This window comes from Sinohyriopsis cumingii, chromosome 11 (genome assembly GCF_028554795.1).
Source record: "Sinohyriopsis cumingii isolate HCF-2022 chromosome 11, ASM2855479v2, whole genome shotgun sequence".
NCBI lineage: Eukaryota > Metazoa > Mollusca > Bivalvia > Unionida > Unionidae > Sinohyriopsis > Sinohyriopsis cumingii.
This window is the reverse complement of record NC_142971.1, coordinates 41,108,048-41,131,458: the sequence shown is the minus strand read 5'-3', so window position 1 is coordinate 41,131,458 and position 23,411 is coordinate 41,108,048. Positions and strand designations below refer to the sequence as shown.

At 36.5% G+C, this 23,411-nt stretch overlaps 1 protein-coding gene across 3 annotated transcripts in view; it reads right to left on the bottom strand.

Moving 5' to 3' along the window:
• Positions 1 to 23,411, bottom strand: part of LOC149787991 (protein Wnt-2b-A-like) — a 100,436-nt gene that overhangs the window by 14,848 nt on the left and 62,177 nt on the right. For all 3 annotated transcript variants that reach the window (XM_089974273.1, XM_089974274.1, XM_089974275.1), the window contains exon 2: positions 12,554 to 12,789. In XM_089974273.1, the coding sequence (XP_089830399.1) occupies positions 12,554 to 12,789 (236 nt within the window). The remainder of the gene's footprint in view (positions 1 to 12,553; positions 12,790 to 23,411) is intronic.

Sequence of the window (23,411 nt, the reverse complement as noted above, 5' to 3'; positions counted from 1 at the left end):
AGATTCTATGATCAGCACATGGTCAACAAGTTGTGCGTTTCTAAAATTTCTTATATTTTATACAACTGTGTAATTATGTTAACTTTTTCACATAACACAATAATGTTACACTGCTGTTGAATTTCGTGAGTTTAACATGAAAACAACAATGTTGATATCAAGAAAGAATGCTAATTTTCTAGCAAGTTTCGAGGGGGAAAAGGTGAGGTCGAATCTAGTGAGCTGGAGAACAACATTGTAGAAAACAAGTTTTAATTTGTTATTTCCAGGCATCAAAAAGCTATATTCCGATGTTTCAGAAAAAAAGGAGATTTATTTGAATGGTGAGAACATTGAAATAAGCAGTATCAACCCTGATAGCAACATGATTAAATTGATACACTCGGACAGTGAATAATTTACGTAGTCGATGTATATAAACATCCAAATTTTGTATTCCCTCAAATTTACACTGCAGCTCTAAAATTTCTGATTACTACAAGTTTAATTTACACTCATTTGACAAAGTGGAGATCTAGATCATAGAAGAAATTAAAAGAGACAATGTTATAAAAATAGATTTGATTTTAAGTACATCTAAAAAAGAACGATACATAACATTATAGGGGATTGCAAGCCAGACTCTGAGATTTTAAACAAAATAAGGGATAATTAAAATCATATATATGTTCATGTAATAAATGGGATATTTAAACTTCTATCGAATTTGAAGCCAAAATAATTTCTCGCAATTGCACTATAAATGAAGCATTTTTTTTTTAGAACAATTTTACCATATGAATGTTTACGTTCTGCTAGAAACAATTATCGAAAACTCATCAAACATCAATTAATATGAGAATAAGTTTAGACATATGGATAAAGTTAAATCCGGTATAAACTCTTCAGTAAGTAGACCCATCCATTTTGAAGATACGTGTTTCTCAGAGATTTTAGTAGTAGTCGAAATTAAACTATACGAATTAATGGTACAGTAAATAATGGAGGTACACTTGTGTTTGAAGCAACTGGTACAAGAGGTGCAGTCATTTATTGTAAAGTATTACAAGTACAACAGAAAAACAAAAATTGATGGAGGATATAAGACAACGAAATACACAATACGAGAGATGTCAAGCGTGTATAGCAGCAGTGATATTAAATTGGTGTCAAAATGGATGAAATGAAAAGATTAGAGAGAAATCAGCAAAGAATTGTGTGTGAATGTCAGCAGCAGTGATATTAAATTGGTGTCAAAATGGATGAAATGAAAAGATTAGAGAGAAATCAGCAAAGAATTGTGTGTGAATGTCATAAAAATCTATATAGATTATTAAAGTATTTTCACAGAAAAAGCCAATTTCATATTAGTTTTGTTTAAATTTAAATAATGGATATTAAATACATACAAAATATTCCATTTGTAGACTTAATATAAAACATTCAAGTCCTTAATTAGCAGTATATGGTTCCATGGTGACAGGATTTAATCTATTAGTAATAGTTTCTGCTGCTACTCTGATTGTGTCTTATCATCTCTATACGGAAGGTCCCCGCAGAGTGCCACGACGTGCAGAGTACACATCCGCCGAACGTCCCGATGGACTTAGGTTTATCTTTGAAAATGTTAGTATTATTTTCTTCATCGATGATAAACCAAGTATGTTGTCCACTGAATAATCACTAATGACATGCAACTGTAAGCTAGCTTTCATTTCACTGTAGAAGCGTTCTGTCTCAACATGGTTACACGATGAAAAAATAGGTGTTATTAACAGTGTAATTAGTATCACTGCAATATTTGGAGCTAATTAGATTAGAAGACGCATATAAGCCATTAAAAAAATTCTGATACTGTAAGTTCACCTTAAAATGTTTATTATTAATTAGCTTTTATTGTTTCTAAGACTTACTAGCCATAAGCAATCGAAGGTAATTACAACGTATGCAAATGACCAATTTACTCCGTGGTTGTTGACTGAACAATACAACTCCATGTATCGGGTCTAGTTTTAAAGCAACCGTATTTAAGGCTTTATGTTTAGTAAATTTTATATTTGTCTTTGTTTTTCAATATGCACAGTCGTTTTGATACAGTTTATTTTGTATTATTATCAACATTTATCAGCTTCGTCTGTAACTCTGACATATCGTTTTCTTCTGGAGTTAATTTCTATGGAACCAACAAATATCCCTGGAAAAGTTACGTAACAGTAATGGTATCTCCAAAACTAATTCTAAAATGCAACCAGTATCATGCCCTGGAAAGTCCTTTCGACTGGATCAGGCGACTGAGCCGGCTTCGTCGTTTTTGGAGTGGCCAAAGTGAAGAAGAGCGAAGTGAAGCTGACATGAGGTTTGCTAGCAAATCACAGCTAGTTAGCGTGCACCCAAATGGCGTGAATGATAGACTAATGTAAATAAGACCCCCAACTGTCTGGGTAAAAGACACACATCTATCATCAGCGCACCCACCATAACCAACCCAGATGAGATGGAGGACAAATTCTATGAACATCTTGATTATCTTATTGAAAGGCAGCCAAGCTCATCATCTTTGGTGGAGTTGGTACAGATCATCCCCAGACATGATTAGGTGTCATTGGCAAAAGTTACTTTCGTAACTGTAACAGTAAAGGACTCCTCCTACTAGGGAAATGTGCTGAACATGACCTCCTAACTACAAGACAGTCTTCCGCCTGCCAAGCCGCAACAAGACGTCTTGGATGTACCTACACTCCATGCACTGGAATCTTACTGACTACGTCATAGTCAGGAGAAAAGACATGCAGAATGTCCGAGGGACGAAGTTCAAGAGAAGTGCAGAATGTTGGACTGGCCACATGCTCATAGTCTCCATCCGCAGTTGGAGTCAGTATAGCAAGCGACCACAAGTCAAACATGTGCCCAACAAGCTCAGAGTCTCCAAACTGAAACAGGAGAACGTGAAACGGACATTTGTGTCGTAGATCTTTGTGGCCAATTTTATACAATCGATATAAACTCAGAAAATGTCGAGGAAAACGAGGCATACTTCAAATATGGACTGAATACGTCAGCAACATCCTCAAATAACAATCATATCAACTGATCGACTGCACCAAGTGGAAATCAATGTATCACTTGCTGATTTTCCAATGCTGACTTAAATTGTGAAAGCAATTGTCCTGCTGTCAAACGGCAAAACATCTGGGGTAGATGCAATACCAGCTGAAGTCTACAAAGAAAGAGGCTCGCACGTGGCACAGAACTTGACTGAACTCTTCCGCTGTGGACATGGGGAATTATACCCCAGGAGTTCAAGTATGTATCCGTCGTCCACCTGTGCAACCACAGAAAGACAACAGACAATCCTGCGATAACGATAACGGCATCTCCTTGCTGGCCATAGCCGGCAAAATCCTCGCCAGAATTTTGTTGAATCACCTTGCACTTCACATTGATCAAGAACTCCTGCCTGGACTAAATGTCACTATTTGAAGGGCCGAAGTACGACAGACCTGGTATTCACAGCTCGTCAACTCCAGGAGAAATGCTAGAAACAAACATTCAACCTGTACAAGTCATTCACTGACCTGACAAAATCCTTTGATATAGTCAGCCGTAGAGGCCTCTGAAACATCATGGCAAAATTTGGTTGAGAAATGGATCGTATTGGTTTGGCATTTCAATGAAGATAGATGATGAAATCAAAATTGCTAAAGCAAGGGTGGCATTTGGTAGACTATGTGTAAATGTGTGAAAGCGCAGATGCATGAGTCTACAAACGAAAAATAAAGTCTACTAAGCCATTGTGTTGCGGAACCTGCCGTATGCTTGCGAAACCTGAATGATGTAAAGACGCCATGCAAAGAAGATGAGCCTTTTCCACGTGGGCTGCCGGAGAAAACAGATGAGGATTAAATGGCGGGACATGGTCCTAGCCACTGAGATTCTGACACGTACAGATAATCCAAGCATTCACAGTCTTCATATACCGAAGAAGATAGAGCTGACGGATTGAAAAGCGATCTCAAGGTTGTCAGAAAAAAACTCTTCAAATGTTCCATCAAGTCATCCTTGAAACACTTAAATTTTGAGTCTAAATCTTGGGAAGATCTCGCACAGGATCGCTCCTCCTGGCGAAATCTCATCCGTACTGGAGCTACATACTTTCAACGATTGAGAATTACAGAAGCAGTTCAGACACGCGAGCAGCGAAAATCTTAAAACTTCAGCTCGTCCTTTACTGATCAAGAAATCCCTTGCCGAATCTCCTGTCAAGTGTGCCACACACTTCGGAACACAAATTTGCTTGATAAGCCACTCCAGAAACCAAACCATTTATTGATGGCATGACCACCTTCGAACTTGAAGGACGAACATCAACAATCAATTATCTTCACCATGGCCTCTTTTACTCACCATTATTTATTATCTCGCCATCTTTGTCCAAGTAAAAGTATGACTTGATTTGGCGTATGTGGATTTATGTTCAGGTTCCACCTCAATGGTCACTTTGAATCATCAAGACCATATCGTTATCTATGAACAGTTCAGATTCTGCACCTGATGTCTTAAATTTGCATAATGTGCATCAGAGGCACTGTAATAATGTTCAGAGTTAAAATTGTAAGTTTTCAAACTGTAGTTCTTGCATTCTTCAAAAATGCCATAGAACACAAATTTGTCTTTTTTGATTTAGCGATTATGAAGATCGCCCTATATCTTTGTGCTAAAGCGTTCCATAACAATTTGAAACATACGGTATAATCTTCACTTGATATGCTTGAAGCAGACAGACTTGAGAAACATTTTTATATCTTTTATTTACTGTTTCGTTAGACCTTTCAAAGATAAGCCATGTATTAGTGTGGATAAAGTCGACTGTTCTGTAAATTGCCTAAGGAATACAAAGCTGCCTAAAAGCATAAATTTCCATTTAGTTTATTTTTTTAAAGTTCCTTCTTTCAGGAATCAATCAACCACTAAATCCTTTCTGAATTAAATATATTCCCCCTCGATTTTCGTGATGATTATTGCCTTTTCTTCAAGATCATCTGTCATAATCCGGCAAGTTATAAATGAACAATGGTATGTAGTTTGGACATTTGCAATTCAAATTGTATTCGTTATGTGCTGGTCCGCTATACAAGGCTGTCATGTGATCAGGATCGCAAACTTTGTCTTCAAATATTTTCATCTCAAATATATGCCATATATATTTGTAGAACTAAACTCTCGTTTTCATCTTCATCTGTGACCACCAAAAGGTCTTGCATTTTTCGGTCTTAACACTTCATACACCAGTTTTGTGGACTTTTCTCTCAATGCATAAAATATTTCCTATCATCTGCAAACTATTGGTTTATATCTTTTGTGCATTGATTTGGGACAAGTCAAAATCCTGAAGGAATGTGCTTCCCTACTTTTAAATTGTCGACAAAGATTTGCTTCACATAATCTGTGCGTTGCGTTTGTGCACACCTATGCCGTCCTATGTTTGTTTAACTTTTCAAGGGTATAATGAAACTTACAGACTTGCAATAAATAGCAGACGAAACCTTGATTTTGTGTTGACATTTGTTTAATTTTACAAACATCTGAGCTATTTATTTGTCTATATTATAACAGTCTTTAGTGATCTGATAATTTTTTTCCAATACATTGAGAACATATATTTTCTGTTCATTTCTGTAATGAGACCAATCTTAAGCAAACTATTCAGAACATTGGTATTCCATCTTTGCAGTGATTAGGAACACCACACTGAAAAATAATTCACATGTCAACGGGTACTTTTCAGTTACTATTATTCAGACCAATTGTATACAGCAGGGGTGCACAACCTTTTTCGGCCAAGTGACAGATTGCATTTTCTAAGACCACTCGAGGGCTGCAAACACTAATTTCTTTAATATAATTACTGTTCACGGGCCAGATTTCTGTGTTGTTTTAATTTGCCCTAAGGACCGGACAGAACACTTTCGCGGGCCGGATGCGGCACGCGCGCCACGGGTTGTGCACCCCTGATATACAGTTTATGTCAGTCAGTTGCCTTTGATACACATCTGCTTTCTCCCCATTCAAATATTCTGGATATATCAAACAGTTATTTTTAAATTTTCAAATGTCCTATATATTTACGGAATAATTGTCATACCATAACTATATAAAATATAATTTTGGTGATTGATTTATCTGCGTGATCCCTTTGTGTGTTTACCATAAATTTCACAACAAAAATAAAAAGGAAAACATGCCAATTTTATTTCTTCCATTGATTCAGTCCTTATCATTCTTAAAACATTCGGCAAAGCTACACGAGAATCTCTCGGTTGATACGTAATGTGAACTATTCAATCCTATTAAACCTCCTTCTTTTGCTTTCTCTTTTTCCTTGTCCAAATTGTGGATGTAAAATGTGGAAGAAACTGCCAATGTCTATTTAGCTTCTGTATATTGTTTAACAGTTCTCTTGTATGGCAAAAAAATATGTATTCAAAGTTGTCTTCTTCTAGAGTAGGTCGTCTCATAAGGACTATCGTCATATTTAAATCTGAGCTTTCACTTAACTAAATTTTCGAATTTTTTACTCGTGACATTATTAAAATATGATTCAATATCATTGAAAAGTTCATAAAAAGTTTGTTTCTTGCCGACGTAAAATATGTTCTTATGTTCATTGCTCCTACAGGAAACTCTGCTTGTTGTTGTTATGAGTCTGTTTAAATTATGTCCATTCAACCTCGTTGATTCCTTTCTACTTATTACGCGTATTAAATGTGTTTTATTCTTGTTTATTCTTGTTCAATTGTTTTGGTATTGGTGTATCAAGTATCGAAGTGTTCCTTTCGTTTTTTATTGATTTAACTTGAAATATTTCATCACATATTTAGCTGATAATTAGTATAGATAGACACAAAAAAATATATTTAACTTTTGGGAAAAAACGTTAGCAAAATCCCAGCCTGGTGACCGGATGCTAACGAGCCCACCTGACCACTATGAGTTCCTACAGCATACATCTGCAACTTATATATAAACCATTACCAACTAGATATAGCATACTAATAAAAGCTTTCTCTCTCTCTCTCTCTCTCTCTGAACATACTGGTCTTGTAATTTGTATATTTTGTGACATACTTAAGTCAAACTGATCTATCAACCTTTATCATTTGTGAAATATTCCAGTCTCACTGGTCTAGTCAGTGTGGCTATTGCTGGTTCTTTTAGTAGGGTTTGTAGCAATTCCATGTATGTACCTGTATGTGCATGTATGTATGTATGTATGTATGTATGTATGTATGTATGTATGTGTATTGGGGTTTAACAGGATGACAGACCGATGATGATTATATTGTGCCAATTAAAAGTAAATTTCTAACAGGTAAATAAAAGTATTTTTTCAAAACATTTAGTAAACGCGCAACAACAGAAAGACGGCGAATACACTGATATACAAACCTGTAGAGCAAGTTAGACGGCTGAGAAACCTATTATTTACATTTCGAATCAAGATATCCTGACAACAGTATAAATGTAAAACGTGTGCGCTTGCGCCGTAAAGGAATGAACTAAGTGATAGTATGTGACACATAAATGTTTTTTGAAGAAACATTATTATACTTAGAGGCGGGGCGGGGGGATGTGTAACGCGCGTGTAAGTAACCTTAAATTCTCCCTTATTTTGTTGACTCTCACAACAGGATCATTAGAAAGCAGGCAGATGTGTTTTGCAACCCTTTTGTTGTATTTCTGCACTTGTGCAAAGTATACATTCCATTGCCAAGTTTTAGACATTGCTTCGATAAGATGAAAATTTAACTGAGTTCCCCGAACGATATCAACTGTTAAGAGAAACTAGCCATTCCAACTTTCTCAGTAAAAGGGTCATAAAGCAGGAAATTGTTCTATTATGAAGAGGAAAGTTTCTCATGACTTAACACTTTTTTCCATTTATGTAGAAAATGCAAGAATCTGATGTTTTCATTTGATTTCCAGAACAAAAGCCAAAAATAAACGATGCTACGATTTTTTTTCTTCACTTTAATGGAGATCGTTGTTAATAGATTTTGAAATCCGAGTGGGCATTTAAAACTTTTAGAATATTCGCTATAAAATGAAATTTATTTATTAGTGAACAGTAAATAAGTTCATCCCGTCAAAATACCCAACCACCCTACCTCGACACGCTTTCTCAGTCGCCTATCCAAGTATTAAATACCATTTTGCGTTAATATCTTGTTTTGTTGTTCATACAATGAAAAACGTTAAAATCGCGAATCTTCGATAATGGGAAAACAGACCAAAGATCACATGGAGCTAAATCAGAGATATATGAAGGATGTGGCAAAGTTTTGATGCTGTACTCTTTCAGGATGCATGTCCCGAAGTGGGATTTTGGCACCGTGCGTTATCATGGAGTAGATTGATGCCTCGGGTAACGGTGATATTCCACAACGTTTGGCAGCACGTTGGAGGTATGAAACTGTACAGTGACACTGAGTGAGGTAAGTGTACCTGGACAATCCGGCCTTTTGCACCGAAACTTTATCTTCTCTTCAGTCGTATTTTAAAAATGTAAAGACTTTTTTCATCACCAGCGACAATTTCATTCAAAGATCTTCTGTCACGCTTCATATTTTGCGATCTCAACCCCGAATAGGTTTTTGATCAGCCGTCAACAAATGTGGCACCCAAAGTGTACAAACCTTTCCGAACTTCAAATGATTCTTCAATATTTAAAAATAAAGGTTTCGAATTAGTTCACGTGATAACTGAATCACGTGTCACTGTCTTTTAATCATCTTCTCAACAGCCACTCTTCCCGCTCAACAAGCGCAGATTAACGGTCTTTAGAAAATGGGTCATCTTCTGTGGATTCGCGAACATCTTTGTAAAAATGAAGCCACCTTAAAATCGTAGGATATGATTGAGAATTATACGTGTCAACTTTGTCAATCGCAGAGTACCCTAAGAGCGCCCGGATTTGACAGTATGATACTTCCTCGGTAGCAAAATGTTCCTTTCTAAGGTCACTGACATTTACCTGTGTTACGTCACACGCATTTTATTTGCACGCGTTCGACATGATGCATGTGCAGTTGCGGATTGTTTCATAGTGGGTTATTTTGCTTATGGATCGGCGTTAAATTTGTTGATAGGTTTAATGAAGTAAAAAAGTTGCCAAGATATTGAAGCGTACATTTTTTCTGGGAGTGAAACCTTCAGTGCGTTGTACTAGTTTATATATCTATCGACAAATCTTTTGGAGAATATTAGTAAGACTAGCTGAAATAAACTGCTTTATCCTGAAATAAATACGAAAGTTTTTTTGATAGCAAAATGTTTCATATCACTTTGAAGTGTTCAACTTTTGGAGTGTGTCTGAAATACCTTCTGTGAAACAAACCTAGTTAAAATCCTAAGATCATTTACAATAGTCTCAAAACTGGAACAGCTTGTGATGGAGGTTGGTAACCACTTCTCGAAAATGTGTTCATCAATCAGGTTTCTCTTTCCTTTAAAACAGACATTCAATGTGTACACAATTCAAAAATGCGTTCAAGCATTCCCTGTAAATCAAAACAGTGTCATGTTCAGGTGCAATCTAATTGACGCTCATGATTTAAGAAAATCTCCAAATATTTTTGAAAGAACTTATCACACCATAACAAATTCGAAATAAACATTTTAATAGCTATATCTGTCTGGACCACCATAAATTTACTATCTCGTCGAATACATAGGCATAAATATGACATAATCTGCGGACATAAAATAATAGCGTGGACGAAGCGTAGACTGAATTATTTCTAAATGAACCGATAAATTACACCACACACGTCATCCATAGAGAGAGTCTAGGAAATTCTTATCTTAGCTGTCAAGAGAGAAAAAATTACAAGAAAAAAGAAAAAGGTGAGGGTTGCAGCGAGGAAGATAACCACTGGTACTTGAAAAGTGATCTAGGGGAAATGCCAGACAGATTTCACAAAATAGATCTAAACGCAGGAGAACGAAGGAGGTACGCAACGTGTAAGCATTGGTACTCAGTACGAGTTACTGGTTGATTTTGCCTGAAGCTATTGCATGATATTGTGTAAGTATGATATTCTTAAATAGTTTTTTTTTTCCCTCGTTAGCAAACATATATATTCCATACCAAAAAATAGATAGATGCGATACGAAGATATAATTTAAACTTTCGCACAATGTAAAAAAATTAACGGTTTTACATATCTGCAAATTGACACAGAAAACAGCACACGACTGTGGTAAAGGTTACATTATTGATGGATAGAAAGATAGAATAATTGATGAACTCATATATAGTTGGTGGAAGAAACACACTTTAAACTTTTACACGTACGAATATGTATGTATGTATGTATGGATGGATGGATAGATAGATAGATAGATAAAATGAAATATGTGGCACAAACTCGAAAGCATATCTAAAATTTCTTGTTGTTGTTGCTGTTGTAGGGTTTAACGCCATTTTTCAGCACAAGATAAGCTATACACGTCGCCAGTAAAACTGGTTTAGGAAGAACCCTGGAAAACCCGAAAAGAACCACCGATCCACGAGAAGCTACGAGCAAGCTTTCTCGCGTACCACGTTAGCCGAGCCTGAGACTCGAAACCACACAGACTGAGGTGAGATGTCACTGATCCGGATCCGTGAGCGCTTTAGACCACTCGGCCAATCGCGGTCTCTAAAATTTTAAAATTTAATATAAATTCCAATTTTCTTCCAAGGCTTTCTGTATGTGATGTTAAATAATGTCATCCCCTATGAATGCACGAAAAGGAAATGATACAGTAAAGTATTATGATTTATCTCCCATTTTTATCCAATCAGAAAGCTTGTTATTTGCTTAAAAAATAGACACACCATAAAGAAAACGCTTACTGTGAGGGTATTTATTACTGGGATTTTTATTATAAAATTATAACGGGATCTTTTCATATAATGATAAAATCGAGCCTCAACGCTAAGAAAACATCCTTTCGGGCATAAAATAAAGGCTTTTACATTCTTGCATGTCAAAAAGAGCCATCTTGCCTGAATAACGCATTTTATAGCATGTAAATATCATTATTATTAAGAAAATTACAACGGCGGATGAATGCATCAAGCAGCAACGTTTTAAAGTGTGAAATTCCTTTGTGTGACGTTGGGTTTCTATGATAATGTTTGAAGTGACGTGTACCTGCGTAATGAGCTGCCCAAATACCTGGTTGTTTGTCCATCAAAAAATACCTGGTTGTTTGTCCATCCTAAAATATCTAGTCATTTGTCCAGCCTAAAATACGTAGTTACATTTCCATCTTAAAATACGTAGTTACTTGTCCATCTTAAAATACTTAGTTACTTGTCCATCTTAAAAGACGTAGTTACTTGTCCATCTTAAAATACTTAGTTACTTGTCCATCCTAAAATACGTAGTTACATGTCCATCCTAAAATACTTAGTTACTTGTCCATCTTAAAATACTTAGTTACTTTTACATCTTAGAACACGTAGTTACTTGTCCATCTTAAAATACTTAGTTACTTGTCCATCTTAAAATGCTTAGTTACTTGTCCATCTTAAAATACTTAGTTACCTGTCCATCTTAAAATACTTAGTTACTTGTCCATCTTAAAATACTTAGTTACATGTCCATCCTAAAATACTTAGTTACTTGTCCATCTTAAAATGCTTAGTTACATGTCCATCCTAAAATACTTAGTTAATTGTCCATCTTAAAATACTTAGTTACTTGTCCATCTTAAAATACTTAGTTACTTGTCCATCCTAAAATACGTAGTTACTTGTCCATCTTAAAATACTTAGTTACATGTCCATCCTAAAATACTTAGTTACTTGTCCATCTTAAAATATTTAGTTACTTGTCCATCTTAAAATACTTAGTTACTTGTCCATCCTAAAATACGTAGTTACTTGTCCATCTTAAAATACGTAGTTACTTGTCCATTTTAGAATACGTAGTTACTTGTACATCTTAGAATACGTAGTTACTTGTCCATCCTAAAATATTCTTCATCAGACTGAAAATAATATCTTGTATAAACTAAATGTTGCTCTATATTTTGCCGTTATAAAAAAGGTATATCTGTAAAAAAACACAACAAAGGATGCAGACAGATATGTTTCTTCGTTTGACAAGGATTTCCATACGCTTTAACGTCATAAAACACACACACACACACACACACACACACACACACACACACACATATATATATATATATATATATATATATATATATATATATATATATATATATATATATATATATATATATATATATATATATATATATATATATATATATATATATATATATATATAAACCCCTTAACTCGCAATTACAGAGCGCGCAAAGGGTCTGTCAAGAGGGAAGTAGGAAGTCTTGAGTGCTTCGGAGATGACCACCAGCTTTACAACTTATATTTAGTACTTTCGCCAAGTTCTAACAATTCAGAATGTCTTAGTTTGTTTCCTGTGTTTGTTCAAAACTATAATGCACGCCAATATAATCATCTGGCACATTTTATTTCGTACAACAAAAAGCACCATACCCTTTAACATAACTTTTCCGAATACAGACGCATCTCTATCAAGTGTACTGCAATTCCATCGGTTGTTTCGGAACTGGTATTGACACTCATTTATACCCTTTCGAGCCCCCTCCCCAATGCTCAGCATGACGTCGGAGTTTCTTCGGCACATCCTCCGCTGTTTTCCTATAAGTCCGGGTATGTTGTCACAAAGGATACCCGTACTCACCGCGTGTAGCGGGAGTTGACTGATAAACCTGCAAAATACGAAAAGAAGTGAATTTATGCGAAGCACATATCATCCTGTGGTAAAATTCAATTTTCTACTGCTCTCTGAAACGCTAGAAACAGCGCCAAAAACAATTACACAGGAGAGTCAAAGATAAACAGAGCCTAAAGTATCTGAGCAAGAGATTAGAATTCAAGCATAAAGTCAGCCAGTTTGAAATTGTGTAAATATATCCGGAACAAAGTAGAATAATTAAACTTTATGCACCTTTGTTCCTTTCTTTCCTTTACCACCTGACATTTTCATGTTTGTACTCCTTGACGTGTATTCCAGTAACTTTCTGAGCGATAAACGTACGCTCAGGCTTCTGAAGCCAGGTACTACGCTAGGAGTAAATCTAAATTATTGAAAATGAAAAGATGCTAGTAGAAATGTTTAAGTTGTGAAAATTTTAAAAGTTATATGATTCTAACCTTATTCTGATAACTTTATGAAATAATTAAATTTTCTCACTTTGAGCTTGGTTTGAGTGTTTGTTCATAAAGTTTAGATTTTGAAAAATAGTCGGTCCAATCTTTGGTTGTAAGAGTTTTAAGTTTTATTTCTAGCTTTATGTTTCAATACCGTCGAGAACGAAAATGGTTAATAAACGAAATCTGAGTCAAATTCAAATTAAAAAAAGACGTTGAGTTTGTGTGTGTGTGTGTGTGTGTGTGTGTGTGTGTGTGTGTGTGTGTAATTTGAATTTTTAAAGTAGCTTTAACAATGTTTCAGTCATATCGCTACAATGTCTGCAGTGTGATAGTTTAAAGTGATGTCTAGCACTGGGGTATCATGCCGCAGACATGTAGCATCGTATCGCACCCAGTCACATTATCCTGACACCAGGTCGAATATTCCTTACACACTAACCTCTTAAAGCGAGGCAGCTGTTAGTACCATATTTATGTATTTGGTATGACTCGGCCGGGGATCGAACCCACGACCTCCCGCATCCGAGGCGGACACTCTAACTACTTAGGCATCTGGAGCGGTCCACTGAGCTTCTTCAACATAACCTAAAGACGACACGTACAACATATTAATGAAATGAGACAATTGTTCTAATGCTTTTAATGACTGTGAGTTGAAATACCCAGTTGTAGTATTCAAATTTTGAGATCGGGGCCTAAACGTTTTAGTCATGAAGTTTGATTCAGTCAGTCAAAATTATTGATAGAACTGATCAACTCACCAAAATGTATTCATAGAACTGGAATGAGTGTATTGTGTAATAAACGCAGGTAAACATAGAAGAATGCTAATTTTAAATTTTCATGTAACATTTGTAATATTTAATTGGAATTCTGACTACTGTAATCACTGAAGACTTATGATTTTCGACAATGATGTTCTGATGGTTATCTTTACCTAAGAATTCATATTCAGATTCAATACACTCTCACGTCTGCCAAAACATCCGGCTCACGGCTTTTTCTAGAATTGTGAAACAGTGACGGTTCCAAATTATGAGAGCAAATACATGCAGGTTACTAATAATAATAATACAGTTACTCGATCTGGATGCTTGTATCGTGTTAAGTTTGCTAATGGAGGAGATATGATCTAGCCATACCCCAAGGATCGGACTTGATCCGATATCCTTTCGCTAAGAAATAAAATGCGATACAGCATCTAGATCAAGTTAATGTGCGGATGATGTGCTTATTATATGATTGCAAGCGAAGAGATTCCGAATGGAAGCAGCCATTTCTGCATTTCTTATATCCTTGCTGGGATAGCATGTATTATTCCCAATACCGAGTTTTAGCTACAGTGTCATTACTTATAACCTTTGTATAGTGATGCTGGTCCTAATGCACCCACTTTTATCCCCCACCTTTTTAATAGATATTAATCTCAGTTCTGGGCCGCATATTAGGCTTGCATAGTGGGAGGTGTGGGTTGCAGTAGTCGAAAGTGTCAAAAGAAATTGCATTTTTAACACAAATGCACTTCCTTGTTGATATGTCAAGATGTATATCTTTATAGAATGCGGGTAATTCCTTCCATTTCAAATTATACCATGGTACCAGCTATCTTTCTACGCCATTAGACGGTCGACAAATTAGGCTGAAGCGCGCGGAAAAAATATGGAGACCATTATTAGAATGTTTCAATCCTTTTACGGGACCTACGCGATGTCTATATTTAAATGAGAATTACCATTTATTCTTATTAAGATTCGATACTATCACATTTTATCTTAAAAAGAATGAATTTCAATCTCATTCCCTGAAATGACTTTTACAACACGATCTTTGTAGTAACAAATATTTATTCCGATTTGGATGATGATGTCTAAATGAAACGCCTTGCATATGTTAATAGCATCCAATAAACCACGGTTCATAACAAAAGAGTAGTAGTGAATTCGGCATTCTTTGACCTCGTATAATTAATGTGTGGGTGGGTGGGTGGTTGTGTGTGTGTGAGAGAGAGAGAGAGAGAGAACATTTTAATATCTCAGACTAGATAAATAAAGATCTATTCTCTAAATTTAAATACATATGAAATACCAGCGCATAAACTTTATACATTGGAATTGATTTTGATATATATATGTGTGTGTGTGTGTGTGTGTGAGAGAGAGAGAGAGAGAGAGAGAGAGAGAGAGAGAGAGAGAGAGAGAGTGATGTGTTGTGTTGTGTTGTGATTTGAAATTTTATTGTAGCTTTAACAATTTTTCATTCCTATCGCTACGATGTCTGCAATGTGGCAGATTATAGTGATGTCTAACTAAATATTCTTGCATGAAACGAATTATCAAAGGGTAACACAATTCTAGGAAAGAAACATTGATTCAGTTACAATGAGGAAAAAGGCACTGATTCGATGGATACAAGGTAACGCCCCAGTTGGCTAGGCATTATCAGTGTGGATTTTGAAATTTACATCCTGGGTAAAAATATTGCATGTGACACTGAATAGATGTGATGTGATTTGGATTTTTTAACGTAGCTTTAACGATTGTTCAGTCATATCGCTACGATGTCTGCAATGTGTCAGTTCATAGTGATGTCTAGCACCGGGGCATCATGCCGCAGACATATAGTATGATGTCCCACCCAGTCACGTTATCCTGACACCAGGCCGACCAGTCCTAATACTAACTTCTTAATGCTGAGCGCCAAGCGAGGGAGCTGTTAGTACCAATTTTGTAAGTCTTTGGTATGACTCGGCCGGGGATCGAACCCACGACCTCCCGCATCCGAGCTGACGCTCTAACCACAAGGCCACCGGAGCGGTCGTGTGTATGCATGCATGCATGCATGCATGCATGCATGTATGTATGTATGTATGTATGTATGTATGTATGTATGTATGTATGTATGTATGTATGTATGTAATTTATAACGACTTCAGCAACGATTCGAAATGGACATGCGACATTCAGTACAATTTTCTGTTTAGTTTTTCCGAAAGATTTATAGAATATGTATTCGACCATTACAACATTAAGTCTATTTTTACCACAGAAACGTGAAATTCCGGATATTGCTGATGTTATCGTAACTTTGAGCAGAACAATTACAAATTAACAGACGACATTTCAGTATTTGATTAACCACCCATTCTTTCATTCTTTCACTGACATGATGTCATAAAATTATGAATGGAACTGTAAATGTCACCTCAACTCTCACGTTTCACTTTGCAACTTACTACGATTAGCCTGCATAATACTAATGTATTTTAGCGATCTTTTTAAGCTGTTCTACCAAAAAAAAAATGCAAAATGAATGGCAAATAACCATATGCGACTATTCATTTATGTTCAAGGAATTCTCGTATTTATTTTTCCCCCCGCAATCAACGTATGCATGGCCCCTAACTGTATTTACCTTGTTCCTCGCTTTCGTTTACTGTGTGATTCTGTAGTACTCAGAAGGGTTGGTCCCTTTTCTGACAAAAATTGATTTATTTCTATAAGATAAAACAACAACAAAAAAGACAGGAAAAGGTTCGCAATTGATTCCTGAACAATAATTGTTGATGGTTTAGGAGATGGTCATTTAATGGATGTTGTGTTGGAGGTTGGAGGTGTAGGAAAAGAAGGAAGAGGTAATAGTAGTTGCAGTGTCGTTGTGTTAGCAGTGGTATTTTACGGAGTTGTAGTTGTGGTGGTGTTAATGTTGGAAGTAGTAAAAGTGGTAAATGACAAAAAAGTAATATTAGTTCATATACCATCATCACAAACAGGTATCGTTGATAATACGTGGCGAAGAACAGTTTACAATAATACTTCATCATCATCATCATCATCATCAGTCTCATGACCTAGTGTGGTCGTTGAGGCACTGTGCTGCTGAACATCTGACCAGTTCCCTCCACTTGTCTCTATCATGTGCCAATGCCTGTGTCTCCGCAAAACTTTTCCTGGTCCATTCTGTGATGTTGTCAGTCCACTTTTTTCTCTGTCTACCTCTCCTTCTGCCACCCTGGACGCTGCCCTGCAGGACTGTTGTGGATAGACTGTTGGCTCTAGTGACATGGCCATACCATTTCAGCTTTCTCTTTTTGACGGTGGTGAGGAGGTTCTCATATTGGCCTACTTCGCGCCTGATGGTGTTACGCACTTCTTCATTTGTGATGTGGTCCATGTAAGAGATGCCAACGATGGTTCTGTAGCATCTCATTTCAAGGCATTCCAAATTGTGAAAGACCTCACCAGACAGAAACAACCAAGAGTCAGTACCATTCAAGACAAAAATGGAAAATGACTCACAGAAGCGAGTGACACTGCAGAAAGATGGACTGAGTATTGCAAAGAACTCTACAACCATCAGTCCACAGGAGACCCAGAGGTGCTTGAAGTTCCAAACTCCTCAAATGATGATGACTTCCTCATTCTCAAAGAAGAGGTGGAGTCAGCAATAAGAGCACTGAAGAATGGGAAGGCATCTGGAGTAGACATCATCCCAGCTGAACTTATCAAAAATGGGGGAGAATCAGTGAAAGAGCTACTAACAAAAATCTGCAACAGGATCTGGCAGACAGGTGAATGGCCAACACAATGGACCCAGTCACTGATAATAACACTTCCCAAAAAGGGCAATCTACAGCTGTGCCAAAATTACAGAACTATCAGTTTGATCAGCCATGCTAGTAAGGTAATGCTGAAGATCATCTTGAACAGACTGAAAACACAAGCAGAAGAAATAATCGCTGAAGAACAGGCCGGGTTCCGGAGTGGAAGAAGCACAACAGAACAAATATTCAATCTCAGGGTTCTGTGCGAAAGGTACTCGCAACACCAACAAGACAGCGTGTGTTCATAGATTTCAAAAAGGCCTTTGACAGAGTGTGGCATGAGGCATTGTGGGCCACAGTGAAGAAGTATAACATGGGTCAAAAGTTAACCAATACCATCAAGCAGCTGTATGCCAAGGCTACCAGTGCAGTAATTGCCCAAGGTGATGTGGGGGACTGGTTCCAGACAACAGTGGGAGTGCGTCAAGGCTGTCTCCTGTCACCCACGCTTTTCAACTTCTACTTAGAGCGCATCATGAGGGAAGCCCTGGAAAACCACTGTGGGACAGTCAGCATTGGAGGGCGTAACATCACCAACCTCCGCTTTGCAGACGACATTGATGGGCTGGCAGGCAGTGAAGACGAGCTAGCCACCTTAGTGAAGAACCTGGATGAAACATCTTCCAGATTTGACATCGAGATAAGCGCTGAGAAGACAAAACTGATGACAAATAGTGGCAAACAAATCTCAGCCAAGATTAAAGTCAGAGGACATGAACTGGAAACAGTGAGCCAGTTCAGATATCTTGGTTCCATAATCACTGAAGAGGGATCAAGAGCAGAAATTTTGTCAAGAGCAGCACAAACAATGGCAGCTATGTCAAAGCTAAGACCCATCTGGAGAGACAAGAATATCTGTCTGAAAACAAAAATCAGACTATTGCGAGCTCTAGTCATCTCAGTCTTTTTGTACTCATGTGAGGCATGGACCCTGACAGCAGAATTACAACGAAGAATCCAGTCACGATAATACTTAGTGTAGAACATATCACGATAGGGGGCGCTCACCAGTTATTATGTACTTTTGAGAGAGTGACGTATGTAAGGTGAAGCTGTTTGCATTTAAAACATGCACAATGGAGAGAATGGTGGCATACCTCTATGCTACATTAGTATAATGTGGATGATATTTCTGTGGATATTGTACTTTTGGAAATTGTACATGATTTAAACACACTGCTAACTAAAATGAATGCTCCCTTGTGCTAAAAAATCAGCCAGAATTTGTCTAAAGTACACTATCCAAGGCAGCTACTAAAATAGGGAAAATGAATTTTGCCAGACTAGACAATACCACCTTCTGAAAGTGCAATGAATGAATTACCAAGTATATAAAATGTAAAACAAGTTATCGGCTCTTTTTTATAAAATTTACCTCTGAAGTTCAGGAAGTGAAAATGACCAAGTGCAGCTAGCACTTTTTTGAAAGGTGCACATCTGGAGTAAGGCCAAGCTGTATACTCTATAACCCATATTACACCCATCAATCATATACCAAAATAAAGGGAATTAAAGGTTCTTTGAATTATACCTAAGATATATAAGGTCTTTTTTAAATATCCAGTATAACCAGTGAGGAAAGCTGGGGAAATTCTTTTTCTTTGAAATCCTAACCCTATGCAAAATATGAAACTGTAGAGCGCCACCATAATAATTAGTGTAGAACAGTTTACGATAATACATAGTGTATAACAGTTTACAATAATGCATAGTGTAGAATAGCAAACTTAACAAGTTCCGGGGGTGTGGGTGGTTAACCGATCACTTCTATTTAGGCATTATGGGATTGCGAACAACATGCAAGATCTACTTACCTCCGAAACTGAACAGCTATACAAAGTGCAAAAGTACGCTCCTCCGAAAATGAAGATTTGACAACGGAAGCGATCCAAAACGCATGGCTTTTGCACGCTTTGCAAAAACACATATTAACAGTTTTAAAAAAAATAAAAGACTTGTGCTTAGTTTAAAATTACTTCAAAGATCTGTATTATATTGACTTCAGTAAGTCGTGAAAATTAACAGTAATGTAGCTGTGAAAATCAACGGTAATGGGGCCTCGTGTTTGGAACTAATTTGTTGCTCTTAACATACAGATGTGACCTCGGTGTAGGTGTGGATAGTGTGTGTGTGTGAGATCTGGATTTCTAACATAGCTTTAACAAGTTTCTAGTCATATCATTACGATGTCTTCAATGAGGCAATTTATAGTGATGTCTAGCACTGGGGTATCATGCCGCAGACATGTAGCATCGTATCACACCCAGTCACATTATCCTGACACCAGGTCGACTAGACCTAACACTATGCTCTTAATACTGATCACCAAGCGAGGCAGATACTAGTATCGTTTTTGTAAGTCTCTGTTATGGCTGGACCGAGGTTCGAACACGCGTCCTCCCGCATTCGAGGTAGACGCTCTAACCGCTTAGGCCATCGGAGCCGTAAACAGATAGTAACTCGCCAGATAGCAGATTCGCTTATTTAGCGAAAATGGCGCAGAGTGGTAGAATAGTCATGTCTTTAGGGCTATAAGTATCATGTATAAACTACAGGGTCTCACAACAACTAGTGGTTGCCGATTACAAACTGCAGTTCAGAAACATTGGACTCATTGTAAGCAAGGTAAAAAAATAGTATACCAGTACGGCAATCAGAATCGCGACGAAGAAATGCTGACACAGTAGTCGAGAAGGAGAGCTGAATCTTTGGGCTTGCGTGTCTCCAGTAAGCCACAAACATAATTGCACTTGTAGCAACCGTCGCTATTCTACATTCTAAGTTACCCCCAAAACTACTATATTTCCATCGAAATGGCAATGCACGCCCATTGTGTTATCATAAGAAATCTAATTAATGAGTCAAGTTAGGTTACATAATTTGACTAGTGCGTGATGATTTTTTTCATAATGTTTGTTTCGATGTCGACTTTTGTCGGAAATATGTCAATAAAGCATGATAGTTTCTGACAAAGAAACAGATAGAAAAACAAAATAAACAAACTTACATAAGTAACACATGCTTAACTATATCGCTTTGGCGGCTGCTGAACGAAATAAGTTAACATTTTTAAAAGATCAGATATGGAAATAAGAAGAAATACAAGCTTGAGTAAGTACAATGTTTCTGCTTTTAGAAGAAAATTATGTGTAAATTAAAAATCCGTTACTCCGGTAAAATTTACTCCCACTGAATTCCCGTTTACCGCAAAAATCAATTAAATTGTCTGAAATTGCCGATTGCTTAACTTCCCTTGATTGAGGGTGGTTTATGTGCAACTTCAGTCAAGAAAGAGACGACCATCCCGTACATTACTGTATAGGTGTATTGACTGAGCAGTCATTTAAATTACGAGTATTTTGGTGCAGAAGAAAGGGAAAGGATCTAGAGATTGTAAGGTGTCCAACAAGAACGTATTAAAATATGAGACAAAGCTAAGCCTATATTTTCTTCAGACCATATTACAAGCTATGAGACTATCACATATTCCTCTAAATGTCGAAGAAGTGTGTGGACGTCAACATCTGGCAGTAATCGTGGAAGAGAAGGAGAAATCAATGTCTTTCCCTTTACCTGGGTATAAACATTTAACTTGAAAATATATCTTCATTCTAACCTTTGCTATACCGGTTCGCGAATGAGAGATGAGAACTGCAAAATATCAAGTGCCGTCTGTGCGCGCTTGAATGTTGAGTCTCGATGTAAACAGCATAGACCCTGATCTGCCGCCGCTTAATGCTGCAGTAGATCAGGGTCTATATTGTTTAACTGAAAACTCGTAACAAACTGCATAGATGCAGATCTACCGGCGCATTTTGCGACAGCAGATGTGGGTCTGTGTCGTTTGCAATTGGATTAGACTTACAACGGAGTACATACAGTAGACATGGCGCAAGATTATGTTAGGAGGTTATGGGTGACACTTTAAAGGAGAGTAGTCCATCTGCCATGTCAAAGTACTGCAGTTTATTTTTGAAGACTTATTGTCGATAATTTTGATCCAAATTAGATATTTGATTATTTTCTCTTCCTGACTTACACCATGTAAGATTTAGAAAATACTCTAATCCAAAGCAAGATGATCAACATAGTCCACTGCAGTTTTTTAGGTCAAGGCGCCACTCGGGCAACGGGGCCATCCGGATGCAACCGCCTTGCTGGCCTTATCCAAAGACTGGTCCTGGAACAGTAGTTTCGTAATTCGTCCCCACAACTATTAACATGGACGTTTTCTTTCTTTTTGTCTCTATTCCCCTATTGCCTGTGGGTATAATATTAGTCTTTTCAGTTTCTTAAATTTCCACCAGATTACTCTTCTTAGCATGATCTATTGCAAATTCCCTTCACTAATTCTTTATTTAGCCCGATCTGTTAGTTATGCGCAACTTCCGCATACATAGCACGTGCAAGTAATACGCTATCTTTGTGAGTGTTTTTCCTTTAAACGCAGCAATGTGTACACTATGCAGTATAGTTCTTTAAGAACAACAAAAATGGTCTGGTCAGGAACGCAAGAATAATAAATCAAATGGTCTGGACAGGAACGGAAGAATAATAAATAAATTCAACCAAAACTTCCATAATGCACTTTTAAACATAAATATTCGAAATAAATCAAACTCGATAAAGTCGTTTCCTATTGCGATAAAAGGCTTTTAAATTATTTTAATCTTAAGATGGACGCAATGTATTATAAATTAATGACGAATAAAAACCATTAAGTAATTTTATTTTATCGTGTAATTAATATATAATGGGTAAAGCAAATCAGGCAAAGCAATCTCTCTCTCTCTCTCTCTCTCTCTCTCTCTCTCTCTTATCAAAACAAAATCTAAAATGAAAATGTTATAGCACTAAAACCTCTCCATTATTACTAGATAACCAGACATTGTTTGTTCCCGAACTTTTAATAAGAATAAATTTATATAAAGTGTTTTGGGGCCTTCAAACTTCAATTTCAATCACAACATCTTTTCTTCTGAGTCCGTTTAATTTGTTGAGGGTGAAATGATCTTGAACTACGCAAATTCTACAACAGCGATCCAAATAAATAAATTAAAAAACAAACTTCTGAAGCAAACATCTTGTTTCCACAAATTGTTTATTAAATTATATGCATCAAATTAGAACATCGCAAGGTGGTGCAAAGTTGTGAGAAATTCAAGACTCGTGTTTAGTGAAAGGAAATTTCAATTATTATTTCTGATCTGCTAAAAAAAAAAATGAAAAACGCGCTGATATGGCAACCTTTGTTTTGAAAATGTTACATCCATGATACATATTCACTTCTATTACTACCACTTATTATTATTATTACTATTATTATTATTATTATTATTATTATTATTATTATCATCATTATTATTATTATTATTATTATTATTATTATTATTATTATTACTACTACTATTATTATTATTATTATTATTATTATTATTATTATTATTATTATTATTATTATTATTACTACTATTATTATTATTAAGAGCTGTTCATATCTAGAATCATCTTCCATTTGTGATGTAATGTCTTTTAAAATCAAGTTGAAGTCAAAAGAATAACAAATCTCAGTTACCA